The sequence below is a fragment of the Lontra canadensis genome, unplaced genomic scaffold (genome assembly GCF_010015895.1).
Source record: "Lontra canadensis isolate GAN:19392208 unplaced genomic scaffold, GSC_riverotter_1.0 scaffold31, whole genome shotgun sequence".
In the NCBI taxonomy this organism is placed as follows: Eukaryota; Metazoa; Chordata; class Mammalia; order Carnivora; family Mustelidae; genus Lontra; species Lontra canadensis.
This window is the reverse complement of record NW_022631025.1, coordinates 15,787,515-15,804,353: the sequence shown is the minus strand read 5'-3', so window position 1 is coordinate 15,804,353 and position 16,839 is coordinate 15,787,515. Positions and strand designations below refer to the sequence as shown.

Genomic DNA, 16,839 nt, shown 5'->3' with positions numbered 1-16,839 from the left:
CTCTCTCCCAGAAACCAGAGGTCATATGGATCATATGGATCATCTCTCTCACAGAAACCAGAAGTCATATGGATCATTTTCTCTGAGCACAGAGCTTGTGGAGAGACGGGGAGAGAGCATCTGGAAAATCCCATGGGAGACAACTGGCACTGTCCTTAAGGTATATTACGGAGTGAGTTGCATCACCTCCCCTTCAAATTCATTTGGTGACACTATAACCCCCAGTGTGACTATATTAAATACAGAGGAGATAAGCAAGAAGGTGGCTGTCTCTTAAGCTGAGGGGAGAGGTTATCACCAGAACCCAACTCTGCTGGTACCCTGAAATCATGGACTTCCAGTCTTCTAGCCTCCAGACTTCGAGAAAATACATTTCTGCTGTTAAGCAACCCAGCCTGCAGTATTCCGTTACGGCAGCGCAAGCTGACTCATACAATAGAGGAGGGGGAAATAGAGGGTGGCCTGCCCCCCAAGGAGGCAACAGAATACATAGACACCGCTGCTACACTATCCACCAGGCATTCTGACCCTTGTGCATGTGTGTAGGGTTTCTGATTAAAGTCCCAGAAATAATAAACAGGCTAATTTGTGGGCTTAAAATGCCATAAAGATCTGTGCTAAAGATCTATGGGGTTAATCTGAAACAATTAGCAATTCAAAGATTTATTTACTACAGATGCACAGCAGATTCCCATTAGAGTGCAATATTCAGAAAATCAAAACATATGTGGCAAAAGAGAATCTAGACATTTCTCCAAAATTCAGAGTAATTGAAGAATTAAATCCTAATGTGGGACGTAGGGAGAAAGGAAGGTGGGCAGAGTAGAATAGAGAGTAAAGAGTCTTGAGACACATATTTCCCCGAAGTGTAGGAAATGACATTTTCAAGTATTGTGATTGCAACTGGTTACTTAAATATGACTTTGGATGGAAAAAAAATCATCTTCCAATTTAGTTGAGCACGAAGTTAAAAGTAAACTCAAGGCAAAATATATTGTGAAATCCATAAAAGACCCATTTGGCCAAACTCTATTCTTTTTCATTGTGTATTTATTTCTGCATGTGTTTCTTCTCATGTATGCCCCTACAAACATCAATTTACAACGCCCACAGTTTTATTACTAAAGGCTAGGTAGGAACTGAATTTTTTGTGTTTCTGGAGATCAGAAAAGGCTACTTTATGCTGTGTTACCAATTAAGTCCTATGCCCCAAGCTAGGTTTTGAAATCTAGAGAGTTGAGAGAACCACATTTCTTTAAAATGCTGTGATAATTTTCCAGCCAATGCAGTTAGATTTTATTTGGAATTTTAATATTACTTTCTTTCCCCTATCACTTAGAAAATATTCTTGAAGGGACATGAATAAGTGAAAAAAAAAATTCTTGAAGGGGCATGAATAAGTGACCAGAGACTTCTGAAATACAAAAAAAAAAAAAAAGAAAAAAAATGTGGCTGGACATTGTGCTGGTGCTTTCACAAATATTAGTTAATTTAGAGCAATTCCAACAAGTCAGATATGTATTTTACAGATTAGAAAACCAAGTAACACTAAGTAATAGGTAAGCTGTCATATCACCAGAATGTGGTAGAGACAGAGGATGGAGGTCCCAAGGACGCTGATCAGAAGGCGCGGATCTGTATGTGTCAACACAAAGAGACAAGATGACACAACACATGATAAGGAAATTTCCTTTATCTGTGACATCTTCCAAGCCTAGCCTACGTACCCAATTACTAAAGCCCTTTACCATTCCACTTGCCATCTTTTTTGGGTGTTCGTTCTCTCCGTGAGAAAAGAGTATCACCCTCCAGGAAGCTCTTCCACACTCGGATAAGAGATAAAGGGGCTTGAGACCACAAGAGGCACAGGAGAGACAAGGACACCTACAATATGTGGTAGCTGAGATATGAAGAACTGTTCATCTTTTTTAAACAGAATCAATCATCTTTTTAACAAAATCAATCTGGTTCAACAGAGCAGGTTCATTGACAAAAATAGGTCTGGTCTAGAAACATAATATAAAGGCAAGATGACAACAACACACTTCTGAAAGATTTTTCTAGTTCTCACACAAAATGTCCCAGAATTCTAAAATATGTATTACTTTTTAAAGTTAATAGTTAATAATCCTTTGAATCATTATCACCTGTAGAACAGATGATTCACATGAAAACAAAGGCATCTTAAAGGTGACCTAAAAAGTAATCCAAGAAGAAATACAACCCATAATTGAGGACATGTCAGGAGCAGATAGTCACTCAATGCCTGGAGAAAACTTTGGTGGAACTTGGTGGGACAAAGTCTTCTTTGGGAATGCAACAAGAAAATGTAGTCATGATATAGATTCAGTAAGACGTTTTTGGGAAAGACTAAACCCTGTGACTTGTTTCTTCAATCAGTTTCTTGGAGTAGGATGGGGATTAGGGTAGGAAAATTAATTACAGTTGGCCCTTGAATAACTCGGGTTTGAACTGTATGAAGCCACTCATATGTTAATTTTTAAAATAAATACAGTACAGCAGTGTAAATTTATCTTCCCTTTCTTATGATTTTCTTAATAACATTTTCTTTTCTCTAGCCTACTTCATTGTAAGAAGACAGTATGTAATATATATAACATACACAATGCATGTTAATTGACAGTGCTATCAATAAGACTACTGATCAAGTAGTTAAGTTTTGGGGGAGTTCAAAATCATACATGGATTTTGGATTGTGTAGGAGTTCAGTGTCCCTCATCTCCACATTGTTCAAGGGGCAGCTCTAGGTGAGATTCATCTGGACCCAGGGAAGACAGTGGGTCACTCCCCCACCAAAACACAAGGGAATCCAAGATGACAGATAATGAGATGTTCTTAAAGAGTAAAAGGAGATGGTCCTCTGAGGGTTAGGAATCTGGAGGTTAAGTGCTGCTTTGTCTATACTGTGCCAGAGTCCTAAATTTGTTAGAGTGAGGACTCTACGGCAATGTCTTCCCTCACCCAAAAAATACGCAAGCGCAACCCTTATTTGTATGATTTACTCACTCCTTGAGTCAGAGTGCCTGATGTAAAGAGTATACAGGTTTCACTGGATTCTACTTCCGCTCTCAGAATATTTCATTCTTGTGCTCTCAGAATCGTTAAGTGAAACAGAAGAACTACTTTCAGGAAAAACCAAACTGTCATCAATGATGGTTTATTTGGTGATTGGACTGCAGCCAACAGCTCACTAATTCCACTCATTTCCAAGCAAACGTTCTAGGATTGAAAATGCTTAGCAATGCTTCCCAAAGACGATTCAACAGATAGCCAACACCTGCTGATGTTCAACCTTTCCTGGACCCCAGCACCTCCCCCAACTGCTATTCTTAATCTATTCAAACCCACTTTAGCATGGCCACCCCCCAGGCTGCCATGTAGCCCTAAATCCAATTTGGAGGAAGGACTGTCGAAACATTGACAGACTTAAAAAAAACACTCTGGGGGTGGGTCTTCACTCTTCTCATTCTATGCTATTTACCCTGTCCAAGCATGGTTGATGATTGAAAAACACTGAAAATACATATGCAGTTATTTTTTTTAAAGTACTAAAAGTGACGTAAAGAAGGCTTTTGTGAATGTAAGCTGTTTCTCCCCACTTTTTGTCTTCCTAGCTTTTCTTGTGTGATAGGACTTCAGCCTCTCTTCCCCTTCATCTCAACCTCACCCATCTTTTCCGCCCCTAGTCAGGTTTTCTCTCTTCTCATTTGCTGTGTACATGATGGGTGGCTCATCTGTGAATACTAAGCATTTTCTAAATGTTTTGTAGGCTTTTTAATATGTTGAAAATATTAGATGCAGTTATTAGCGATCATATTAATTTAACAAAAAGCCGTCTTATATGCTTTCTAAGCACACCAAAGGTAGACACAACTTCCCTTTATAAAGGAATAGAGAACTCAATTTGTGACTGTGGAATTGACTATTGGTGACAGTAGTTGCAAGCATTTCTGGTGAAATGATAAATTCACTTATACTTATAAGCTACATCTTTTTACAACATTGTTCACATTCTAGTACCTGAACAAGCAGCTTGATGCCCTCAACTCAGGGAACCTAAAGGTGACTTTAGCTCAGTTTTATAAAAGGAATTTGGAAAAAATGGTCAAAACAAACATAAAAATTAATCAATTCTATAAATTCAGAACTTCCTCAGACTCAGGTTCCTGATAAAAGGCTACATTTATGTTTATCATGTGAATAGAAAAAAAAAATTTTTTTTTAAAAAGTGAGTTGCTTATCCACCCTATCTGCCAGAGTATAAATTTAGTAGAACATCCACTCATTAAAGGCTTGGTAGGACCAACCCTGTCCTAGAGCTGCCTCTTCCTCAGAATATTAACACTGAGGGTTTGTACACATAATATAGCTTTTGACATTTTATCACCAAAGTGCACAATGGTCTGGTCCTTGGCTTCCAACAACAGTATTACAACAGTGCGGACTTCTTTCGCTTTATTTGTAAAGTATAACTGGAAAAAGAAAATCAGTTTTTCATGGAGAAAAGGTAGAAGATATAGGAGGAAATAAAAACCAGGTGTGTTTACTAATGGAAATAAATACGTTTTCAAGCAAAAGAATTGTATTCCTATGATCCTTTAGATAGTCTGTACATTTAGGAACTTTATATTATGAAAATTTAGAGCTGAATAATGTGCTATAGATATTATTTAAAACTGGACCCATGAGAGGTTCATCCATCGAAATTTTAAATTCCTACATTGGAAAATGAAGGAAATGAAGTTGGCAGATCCAGAACTAGATGGGTCCACTCCCACCTCAACTGAAATGCTGGTCCCCACTGACTAGGAATGCAACGGGGGTGTTCCTAAAAGTGCGTAATAATATGGTTTAGGGAAACCTGCTGAACGGTAGTGGATTGGACAAATCAAAACTCCTTTCTCTTCCTGCCTTCTCTCATTTGCCAAATCAACAATTCCCAAATAACTGTCTGCTATTAATATTTTTTCTATGGTCAACTCATAATGGTCAATCCTCCATTTTTTCTCAGGCCTTGTTTTTCTCATCGGACTCAATGAAACTCAGCGAACCCAGGTTATTATTTACTTCTGGTCACTCCCACAGCCTCCAAGATTTGAGCCCTACTGAAGCTGTTTTCCCATGGCTGGGGGTGCCTCGAAAGCTGGCTCGGAGGAGGAACATGCAAATTATATTTCTCAATTCCTCATTCCAACCCGCTTTAACAATACCTGTGTATCTTATATGCTCTCTGAACTAATCACCATCAATAATTTTTAAAAAGATTTTATTTATTTATTTGAGAGAGAGAGAGTATGAGTGGTGGGGAGAGGCAGAGGGAGATGGAGAAGCAGATTCTCTGCTGACCAGGGGACCTGACACAGGGCTTGATCCCAGGACCTCCAGATCATGACCTGAATGGAAGGCAGCCACCTAACCAACTGAACCACCCAGGCGCCCCATCAGACCGATGCATCCATTCTGGGTACACCCACTATTCCTGCATTCCCATTTTGGGGAGAAAAAGACAGCATATGTGAGAAAAGTTTCTGTATCTTGGATCATCACAGAGCAAACACAAAATCATGCTCAGGGTTGTTTTAGCAGAGACAGGTTTATGAAATGGAGAAAGACATTTCCAATATTAATATTAGGTACCTATTCTGAAACTGCCCAGGAAGATACCACACCTTTAAATTTCTATTAAACGAGTTAAATTTGAAAGATTCCTTTCAAAGAGAATAAAACAGTATTTACTATCAACAGGGGAATGAAAGGAATTTATTGCAAATGTTTGGAAAGGCATTTGGAAAGGAAGACAGAGGGAAACTCTAGCTGTAATGAAAGGTTACTACTCTTCTCTATGTTAGGTCACAGAATGCTTCACCATGGTGGACTGGTCCCAACTCCCAGCTTGGGAAAGGGCAAGCAAGCTGTCCCCCACCCCCTCCGCAAACCCCACCAGGGGGTTTGAAGGTCACAGCCTCAGTCTTTGTGAAGCAGCCCATAACATTTCTGAAACACAGAAAATCAGCCCTTCACAGTTTCTTCCCATAAACGCAATCCTGATATCAATGAAAGCAAATCACACTTCTGAAAAGATGACACTTGATACTAAGCTTCTATTATTTCCAAGATTCTGCGGTAGATACTGAGGTCCTTAAAGATTCATCAAACATGGCCTCTCCTCTGGGGAGAAGACAAGCAGTAGGTCTGAACACTGCATATGTGTGGTCTCAGCCAGTCTTTATGAGGGTTCCACAAAGTGGCATTATCATAGTTTTTTTTTTCTTAGGAAAGCAGAAGCTCTGACAACTTAGTAACTTAACCCGGGTCAAAACACTGGAGGGAAACCAAGAAGATTTCAACCTGGCTCTCCGTGACTTGAAGGTCAGTACTTTCTACATTGTCACAGCTTGTCTCCAGGGAGGACGAGAAAGAGACAATACAATGAAATTGAGAATATGCCAAGTCAGGTTGTCCCAACCATGCTTCCCAGGACTTCAGGGAAGCGAGAGGTCCCTGTGGTAGCGTCCACTTCTATGACCATAATGACAGCTACCACTGACAGAGAGAATGGACCCAGACAGGCCCATATGACACACCTGACAGGAATGGATTCACACAACATGGTGGTGAAGAAGACAGACCGAGTTAGGGCCACACTCATGCTTCATAATGGTCAGGTTGCCTACTTTGCTAAGACTTAGTTTCCAAGTCTATAAACCGGTGAGGGCCTATGAAGAGCATTCTTATTCCTAACCCAAGTGGTTCTCAGAATTAAGTCCTCATAACGTCTACAATCCTGAATATTAAAGTTTGATTGTCTTCCTCTTAAAAGAGGAGAACCATAAGCTCAGGGCAAATGAACAAAATCTGTTATAAAAGTCCTATGTACTTTAAAATCATTTGTTATTATCAACCCAGTCCAATTTATCCTTGTTTATTTCACAGTGGCCTTTTTTTTTTTTTTTTTAAATCCCAGCTACTTCCAAGTTTTGTTAAAGAAAATTTCAATTACCTTTCTTAAATTTATGCTCTGAATCACAGAAATTCAGGACTGGTCTGGACCTCAATTTGCCCTAATCCAATCCCTGTATGATTTTTGTATTTTCCCTGTAACTCGGAACATCCAGACTATAGTAGGATGATGCCCATGATAAGGGATTCACATCCTCCCCTATATGTCAGTATATATAGAATGAAACAAAAGAAAAGAAAAAAGGATTGCTACCGATATCTGGTTAATCCCTAAGTAGAACAGAGGCAATTAGAATGGCATTTGCTCAAGTCAGTATTAACCACTCACAGAGTTAAAAATGAATCTCTATGACTGAAAAGAAGGTGACAGTAAATATTTGACCTTTGCACCTATACAAGGCTAGGAGAGATCTGTGCTCCTGTCCATACAAATGCATCACAGGTCACAATAACATAGGAATCGAAATCTGATCCTTGGATAACAGATAACTTGGTGAAGATTACAGAATGTGAAACCACACATGTATTTACAGAGACAAACAATTCTTTGTTTCCAAAGTGGAAAACGTTAGGTTGGGTCCATTTGGCAAATCACTTCTTAGCTTTGTTACAGCCCTAAAGACACAGAGTTTCCACCAGGATACAGTTAAATACTAATGGAGGATTTTTAAAACAAACCCCAGTTAAAGTCAATTTTGATTACGTGGAGCCAATATTAAATAAACTCCCTTGTCTATCTTTGCCTATCCATAGACCGTTCCAAAGTTTTAAAACATTTGCCAACTAATTTAACAGCAATCTGTCATTTATTAAAATCCAAACTGGTACCAAGCCTGCTACAGCTAGATGTGTATCAGATAAAAATATATTCTTCCCAAGTGGAATTGGTTAATTTTATTATGATTATTATTACTGCGTTTATTATACGAGCTCATTATACTTCTTCTCTCCCCTTCTGGTGAACATATGCCTTTAATTTAAGGGTGGAGAAACGTGTGTATGTGCACGTATGAGCATATAAGGGCCAGGGTGTGCTTATAAAGAAACTTTGTGCTTTCAGCAAATATTCCAAATATCCAATCAGGTGTCATATCTGGTAAAGTGAAAAGGAAATTGATGATGGGAAAGGGATACATTAATCAGAGACTTCATAAGAGGCTCAAAAGCCAGGCATGTAGTAATAGATGTTCATCAAATGTCCTGCTTTCCATCTGGAAAAGAGAGAGGATGGCATGAAGGGAGATTAGGGGCCAGTCATCTGGATTTCCCCCAATTTTGTTTCCCACCCTTGACACTGGTTCTGTTATGAATGCCCTGGAAGGCTTTCATGGATGATCCCAAAGAAAAATGATCTGGAACTGAAAGTATACTTGTAGATAGTATAATTAAGTGAAATCTAGACTCTATGCTTCTAGAATATGTGCAATGAGCCACACGATTTCTCCAGCTCCGAGTAAGATAAATACCAAATCAGTGCTTGGTACGTAATGGGGACTCGGGAACTATTTCTTGATTAAGACAATAAGGGAAGTACTGCTAATCTGAATAAAGGGTTGTATGATTATGAAAAAAGGAAGAGATTCAGTTCTAATTTTTTGCTTGTTTTCTAAAGGATGTTATAAAATACCCTTGTCAGGAAATTGTGAAAAGCTGTCAGTGTGCGAGATAGCTGCTGACAAATGTAAAAAGGTACCAAGTATTAATAAATTTAATAACCCAAATGGGGGGAAAAAAAGAAAGATGACTGCAAGGCAACTAGACAGAACACAAAAAGTTTTGTAATTATGTGCTGTGTAATCTGTCCTCCTCATCGCTTACAAGATTCTAGCCACTGAAGGGACTTGGGGAATTTGCTTTACACTTTATTTAAAACATTTATTCAACATTACATGGTGAGCTTCCCAAAGGCAACAACTTGGTGTTATTCTTCTTTCACTACCAGCTCGCAAAGTACCCAGAATATTGATAATCACCCAATGTGGATGTCTCCTGAATGCAATCAGGAATAAATGAATGAATAGAGAGCCTACTCAAGAAAAGCTCAGGCAGTTAGCTTCTTATTCTGATACCAAGACTCGGGTCACTTATATCTGAAACACTGTCAACAGACTCATTCATGTTATAAAACCATTTTCCTATTTAGAAACTTCTGGATGGACAAAGCAAAGAGTTTCCCCTGAAGGAAGTCTTTGCCAGGCATGCCGAGGAGGCAGGCCAAAGGTTCACCATGGTAAGTGGAATCGTGTCAGTTTTAACAAGAGTAACGTTTCAATGGTCCTTTCCTTTGATGACATGTAAGATTTCGATTCTGAGACCCCTGGAAAGATGGTGAGAGACCTTTGTGGCCTTCTAAGAAGCTTAGAATATTCTTCGTCAATCCTAGGGAGAAGTGAGTTTTAAAGAGAAGACAAAGGACAAGATTTACATACCAAAAAATATTTCTTTGGCTGCAATGCTCATGCTGAATTGAAAGCTGGAGCTCAAGCGAGGAGGATGGAAGCTTTGGAAGGATGTTGTGGGCTCAAGTCCATCTGAGAGATTCTGGTTCTAATTGTGAGGACAAGAGGACACATTCCATAGACTTTTAGGAAGATAGGAAAGAAAGACTTACTGGATGAAGAAAAGAAGAAATCACACATTTTAGGAAGGTAGATTGGGTGAACCGGAGTGACATCAACCAGGAAACAAATATACAAATGTTGGTAAGAACAATTCCGCCTCTCAAACTGTTTCCAGTTCTAATGTTCTGTTTCTTAAGGTCTAATGGGTTTAGCTGAATCTTTGTGAAGCAGTTCCAAACAATGTAAAATGAAATTAAATTTAACACCAATTCAAAACAAGTCACAAAAATAAAAGCTTTTGGGTAAAGTTTAGAACGTTGAGTAAATCAAGTTACACACATCTCTACTGTGGAACTTCTCAGAGCCTTTAATATCTTTCAAGTTCTGAAAGGGAGGAAATAAGAAGTGGTGTTTCTTGAGCCTATTTGATAGCAAAATCCTTCACCCACCCCCACCCCTCTTTGAGGTATTTCATTCATTAGTGTTTTGTGGAATAGAATTCAGAAAAAAATCTCTTGGCTATTTTGTCCCATTTATTTTGGCCATTCCTTAATAATACTCTCAAGATTGCATATTTAACTTCTTTAAGGATCACTCAGAAATACTAAATGAATTAATTCACTAACCCAGAGATTTTGGACAATTAAGGCTTTTTATGGTATTCTACACAATTAACTGGCATTTCACGTTTATTACCCGGGCCTTTTCAGAAGTGATAGTGATTAAGACTCATAACATAATTAGAGACTTCACTATGTTCCAGAAACTCTGCTGCATATTTTACAGGCATTAATCATACAATCCTCACAACAGTCCTATAAAGTAATTACTAGCAGTTAGCTCCATTTTATAGAGGAACAAACTGATCCTCAGAGAGGCTAATTAACTTGAACACGGTTAAGAACGTACTGAAACCCACCAGAGAGTCTGAATCCATGGTCTGCGTGCATTAATCACCAGAATATACCATGTATGTTAGTAACTAATTTCCATATTATTAATTAAAAAAAGAAAACCAATGCAAGTGTGATCCTTAAATAAATTCATTCAGTATGCACAGCAAATGGGCATGGAATTCACCCACATTTGCTCACCTATCACTCAACAGACCCTCTTGCAGGTCCTTGGGATCTAGCACAGAACAAAACATTCTGTCTCCGAGCCTTTATGGAGGGGTGGGGACAATTCATCAACAAGATAAGGAAATATACTAAATAGAAGGAGAAAAAGGGTCTAAAGGGTTGGAGCGTGTGTATTTTATTGTGGACCAGAAGAAGCAGGCAGGCCTCCTTACCAGGACAAATGACACAATGGATCAGAGAGGAGCCCTGGGTTTCACATAGGAAGGTCACGGTGGCCCTGACAAGAACAGTCGCGGTGCAGTGAGGGGTCAGGGTTCTAATGAGTGGCTTCAAAAGACAGTGGAAAAGAGCTTGTAGAGGACAAGTATGGACAATGGTTTCTGGAAATGAGTAATTGGAAAAATAGAAGAAAACCACAGAGAGAGTCTCCCCTCTGTCTTCTGAGAAAGAACTGACAGTATGTGGACGACAGTAACACACAGGAGAGGGAAGTTTCGATGATGAGAGAAGACAGAACTGATTGAACCACACCTTTAGTTGAGGCGAGAGGCTGAGGCATCCAGTGAAGAAATGGAGGGGGTAGAATTAGGCAGAAGGTGAGAAATTCATTCACCACAGTGACAGGGGAAAAGCTCTGCTATGCAGTCAAGGATGATACAAGGAGGTCGGTTGAATAAAGCAGAAATGATGACACGCAAAATAATTTATTCGATTGCTTTGAGGGCCACATTCTGACTTGTTTAGCCCTGCTGAGTATCTATTTTCTGTAAAACTGGGGAGAATAGGACCTATCTTAGGTGACCACTGTGATGATTAAAAATTAGAAGTGAGTTGGGGGAAATCAGAGGGGGAGAAAAACCATGAGAGACTGTGGACTGTGAGGAGACAAACTGAGGGTTTTGAGGGGGGCGGTGGGGTGAGCCTGGTGGTGGGTATTAAGGAGGGCACGTATTGCATGGAGCAGTGGGTGTGGTGCATAAACAATGAATTTTGGAACACTGAAAAAAAAATAAAACTGAAAAAAAATGGTATCTATTTTGGGGCTCGGAGGACTGACCATATGCTAACAGACTGACAAAAGTTGAGTGTTTTAAGATCATTATTATTAGGATGATTACCACTACTGGTATCATCATCATTATTAATCGTACACAACTCAAATTATGGACCTCTAATTCCTGCATTTAATTTTACAGCTCCTTAGCATCAAATAAAACACAGTCTCTGGGGAAAAGAGCAAGTTGTCAATTGTAACTTGATTTGTTCAACACAGTTTTGTCTCAGGCTGTAAATTGAATCAATTCTGATTTTGTTAGTCTTTGAAGAGTGTTACATTCTACTGAACCCAATACTTGTGTTATAGAAAAACAAGTAGGGAGCATTTTGAAATCCAATATTTGCTACATTTTCTGATTAGCAAGCAGGAGTGGATGTGATCAATACTTGGATTCCCTGAACAAAATATATTTCCTTTGTGGAAAATCTGTCTTGATATGTAGGCTTCTCCTGCTTGCCAACCCCTTCCCTCCCCAAGTCCGGCTCATCGTCACCTCTTTCCTGGACCACTTCAGTCTTCCACTCCCGCCTCCCTGTCCCTCTCCCACAGAGTCCATTCCCTGTACGGCACTGACCTTTGAAAGTTTTGTGTCCCAGCGGGCCACTACTTGGAAAACCTCCGAGGGTTTTCCGCAATGGAATAAATCGCAAACACCCTTCATGGTTTACAAAGCCCTGTGGAGCCAGCCCTTAACTACCTCTCCAAACCATCTCCTACCACCTGCTTTCCACCCACATCGCTCCCATCACCTGAATCAGCATTTTGTTCCATGAACACACCCCAATCACCCTCCACTCGGGGTGTTTTCCTCTTGCTGTTCCTTCTGCAGAACTCATTCCTTCGACAGGACTGGCCTCTTACCATTTATGTCCCCATTCATGTGCCCCCCTCCTCAGAAAGGACTCTCTATCCTCCTGAATGACAATTCTGTCCTGCCCCCTCACCTGTTCTCATTTCTAACACTTATCATTAGCTTATCATCCTGATGGCGTCTATGTTTGTTTCCTGTCTTGTTGCTAGAACGTACAGAGTTTCATGTGTTGCATATAAAACTTAGATGTTGCCTTCACTGCTTTATCCATGTGGTACAGAAAGTGGGAGCTCACTAAATTTTATAGAAAGAATATATAAATTTCAATTCCTGTATTTTTGTAAGTGATGTAGTTAAAACCCTAACAGGCCAGAGTGACTTTAAGCCGTCACACAGGGTTTTACCCAGCTACCTGAGGGACTTATTTTAGTAGTTATTTATTCCCTCATTCCTTAAGTCATGCAGCCAATAAATCACTAATTTCTTAGTTGCACTTTATAACCTAACTTTGTATAAAGTTTTCATCCTATCATTTTCTATATGTTTGACAATTACATAAAGAACACGAATTAGAATAAAATCTCAAAGACTATAGAATGTACTGTACCATATGGTGTTTGATAATAAAGAAGTGGAAGGCTTCTTTCTTCTGGAAGACTAATATACTGCTTTAAAAATGTTAAATTATATATTCATAGATATTTAGAGAAACCTCCCTTGGGAAAATATAAATTAAATTCAAGACGATGAACATAGATAAGTAGAATGAATTTGTTATCAGGAGGTTACCTCGAAATGGAAGAGGTGCTGTAAGGGCAAATGAAATTGAAGGTGAGTACAGACATAGGAAGAAAAATGTCTATGACAGGCAAGAACACAGGACGTCTATGCTGATTTCTATATACTGTTTCTAATCCACCACTACAAGTAACTCTATGGGATCATCTAGAATTTTGTAGTGCAGAAACGGTACACAAGGTTCGGGGACTGAGGAGAACTAGAAAGTTTTTTGAAAGGACATGACCTCTTCTCTGAAAAAAAAAATGTATATTTACATGCACAGATACCTATAAAGTGTATTTCTTAAGCACCTATTATATTCCAGGGATTCTGTCAATAGCTTTAGCAGCATTATCATCTAACACTCATGACATCTCTGTTAGAACTTTTATTGCCTTACTTTAGATGAGGAAATGGGAGCAGAGGTAATTTGATTTGTATCAGGTCAGAGAGCAGTAAATGACAGATCCCAGACTCTGGCTGGTTGAGTTCGAAGCCTACGTGTAGTAAACACACTAAACCTCTATCCTGTTGATCTAAACACATTTAAAGGGGTCGCTGCTGGTCTTCCATAATTGCATGCACCATAATAGCAGCCAGAGAATAGTCTGTTGTTTTTCAAGAGTTATTTCTTTTGTTACTACCTTAACTCTAAAAATGAATAGCTAAATGCCCCCCTCGCCTTTTTTAAATTAAAACCTTGAGAGATCTTCAGTGAAATGTTGAATAAATTATGTTATTGCCATATTCCAAAAAGGGTGAAACATTATAATACAAAAGAGTTCTATCATTATGAATTACCCTGGAAGAATGCCTGTCACACACAGTTAAGTAAAAACAGCAACATAGAGGCAAGTGGTCCGTTTGCTGTGGAAATGCACACGGAAGTTGGGAAAGGTGGAATCCATACTCTTAATAATGGTTATCTAGGAGATGCCTGGGTGGCTCAGTTAGTCAGGTGTCTGCCGTCAGCTCGGGTCATGGGATCAAGCCCCACATCGGGCTCTTTGCTCAATGGGGAGCCTGTTTCTCCCTCTCCCTCTGCCTGCCGCTCCCCCTGCTTGTGCCCAGTCTCTCTCTCTCTCACTTCTTCCTTTCTCTCTCTGACAAATAAATAAATAAAATCTTTAAAAAAAACCACCAAAAACAATGGTTATCTACTTGTGTGGGGAATCTGTTTTTAATTTCATCTTTGTAGTAGGATTTATTTTCATAAGCATGGGTTACTTTTGTACTTAATAATGAATATAGAGTAATTTTTTTTCACAACTGTTTGTTTCTAAATATAATCTTCCCATAAGTTTGAATAGCTTCCTCAGATGATTTTCTTTCTTAACCCTTTCCTCCTCCTACCAAAGTACAAGATTTTTGTTTTACACATTGAACTTCCAGATGAGATTACCACTGAATGAGAGTCCTTAGCAAAAACTTGAAAAATATCGGTCCCCATTATCTCAATATGTACGCTACTGAGATTAGTAATTACTAATTACTAATACATTATACCAATGAGAAATCCCAGCCTATTCTTTTTATCAAAAGCCATACACATACAATTTGAAAATTAAATATGAACTAAGTTTGATTTCTATCACTTGAATGACCATTCAGTGGATGGCCTGGAGAGAATACTACTCTGCAGTCTAGGGCTTTGGTAATGCAATCTCCAGATTACTTAGAGCACATTCATTTGGTGTTCAGACACCTTGAAAGGAAAATTCTAGGCAAAGCCATTTTAAACCCTATTCTATAGCTTTAAAGGGCTCTCGAGTACCTAAAAATGGACAGAACTAGAAAGGATGTCTTAAACAAGCCTGAACTATCTTTCAGTTAGGAAGTATATTCTGAACGAGTGCGTAAGCTTCCCTTCCAGTCTGTTTCAAAAGAACCGGGAGACAGCTTGGCTTAGTCTTGTGAGTTCACCCCAGCACCAACCCCACCAAGGTGGAAGCAGCAGGGTTACTTGTACTCCAGCTGCCAACACTGCATTAACCCGCTGCACGCACTCCACCACCCCAGATCTGGGCTAAATGCACAACCGTCCCGTGGCTGATGTAATTCGTAGTAAATTACATGAAATTCAACAAACATTTACTGAGCACTCCCTAGAGTTCCGTGCACTCTGTGGGTTTTGCAAAGCCTCTCAAGATGGGCATAAGCCCTGCTATCCCACGACACAGAATTTAATGAGGAAGACACAGACCAGAATAATGGACATAAAGCACACTATGATAATGACTTTGTGTGACACTGGAAGAATATGCAGTTTCGTGGGTGCAGGGTAGGGATTGCTGGCACTTGGTTCTAGTTCAGGCAGTGACGAGGCTTCTGGGGAGAGGCAGCATTTTAACGGAGGCTTGCTGGTGGAAGAGAATGGGCTGTATAACTGTAAGGCATAGGGATGAGGCGGGGAAAACAGTACATGGTAAAGGATAGGAAGAGCCAACTGCGCTTCCATTACAGAAAACGTAAAAAGAGATGATGAAGGAAAGGGAGGACAGGCCGAGATCATGATTAAAATGCATGCTTTAAATCACCCAAGGTTTCATTCACAAGTAAGAAACAGAAAGGAGATCTTCTAACGGAGCGCTCCTCCTTCCGTGATTACAAGTATAGGGTGACCTTATTTTTTATTTAATGAAAATAAAATGGGATTTTTTTAAGAGCTGTAATTTGAAGGAGAAATTCTATTACAGTAGATTACCTGGTCAGTTTTTGAGGGGAGGAGTGGTGTGTGGATTTCTTAGTGAAATGAAGAAAAATGCTGATGAGCACAGCCTGGTTAGGAAACTTGGGAGCCAGGATAACAAGAATATTGTCCTGGGAGAGAAATGAAACCTGGGAAGGGTGTATGAAAGGGGGAGGCCCAGAAGGGCACTGCTGGATGACCTCAACTGGAGAGATTCAGTATTTTCATTTCTCTTCCATCTCACGGAGCTAAGAATTTATTGCTCCAAAAGCAAGATTCACATATGAACGGATACATTTCCTTTGAGCAAACCTAAGCAGCCAAATACACCTCTGTTCTTGTCTGGGGAAAACTCTCTAGCTCTTAGCTCATTTGCAAAACGGATGCAACACACCATACTAAGGGTTCAGTCCCTCTTTCTATAAAGCTGTCTTCTGGCTCAGCTAGGGACTCTGTCCATTCCTCTAGACCCAAGGACCGGAACCCACAGTTGCAGAGACGGTTTCCCATGAGCACCGTCACCGAAGGACAAAGTATGAGCCAAGGTGCTTTTAAAACCTACCATTCTAACGCCGTTTTCAAAGGCTTGGCGGGTGAGAGGAGCAGGTCCATCCACGGTCTTGCCGTCATCATCCGGGCCCCAGCTTGCACTGTAGATATGCACGTGCTGGGGATTGAAGCTAACCGATTTTGCTTCAACCATGTCCGTGACATCTCCATCCAGCATCCGAACCCCTTCCAGACAGAAGGGAATTGGCTTGAATAGAGCATTCACTCTAGAACCCCCAGACAGCCCAAGACATATTCCAATTACAGCAACTGGGGGGCAAAGAATCAACATTTAATCAACACTTAAGGGAGCATCTTCTCCCCCTCTA

The 16,839-nt window shown here is 39.8% G+C and overlaps 1 protein-coding gene across 3 annotated transcripts in view; it reads right to left on the bottom strand.

Annotated features, from left to right (window-relative positions):
• PCSK5 (proprotein convertase subtilisin/kexin type 5) overlaps window positions 1–16,839 on the bottom strand; it is a 443,312-nt gene that overhangs the window by 264,137 nt on the left and 162,336 nt on the right. For all 3 annotated transcript variants that reach the window (XM_032866664.1, XM_032866665.1, XM_032866666.1), the window contains exon 7: window positions 16,524–16,696. In XM_032866664.1, coding sequence (XP_032722555.1) covers window positions 16,524–16,696 — 173 coding nt within the window. The remainder of the gene's footprint in view (window positions 1–16,523; window positions 16,697–16,839) is intronic.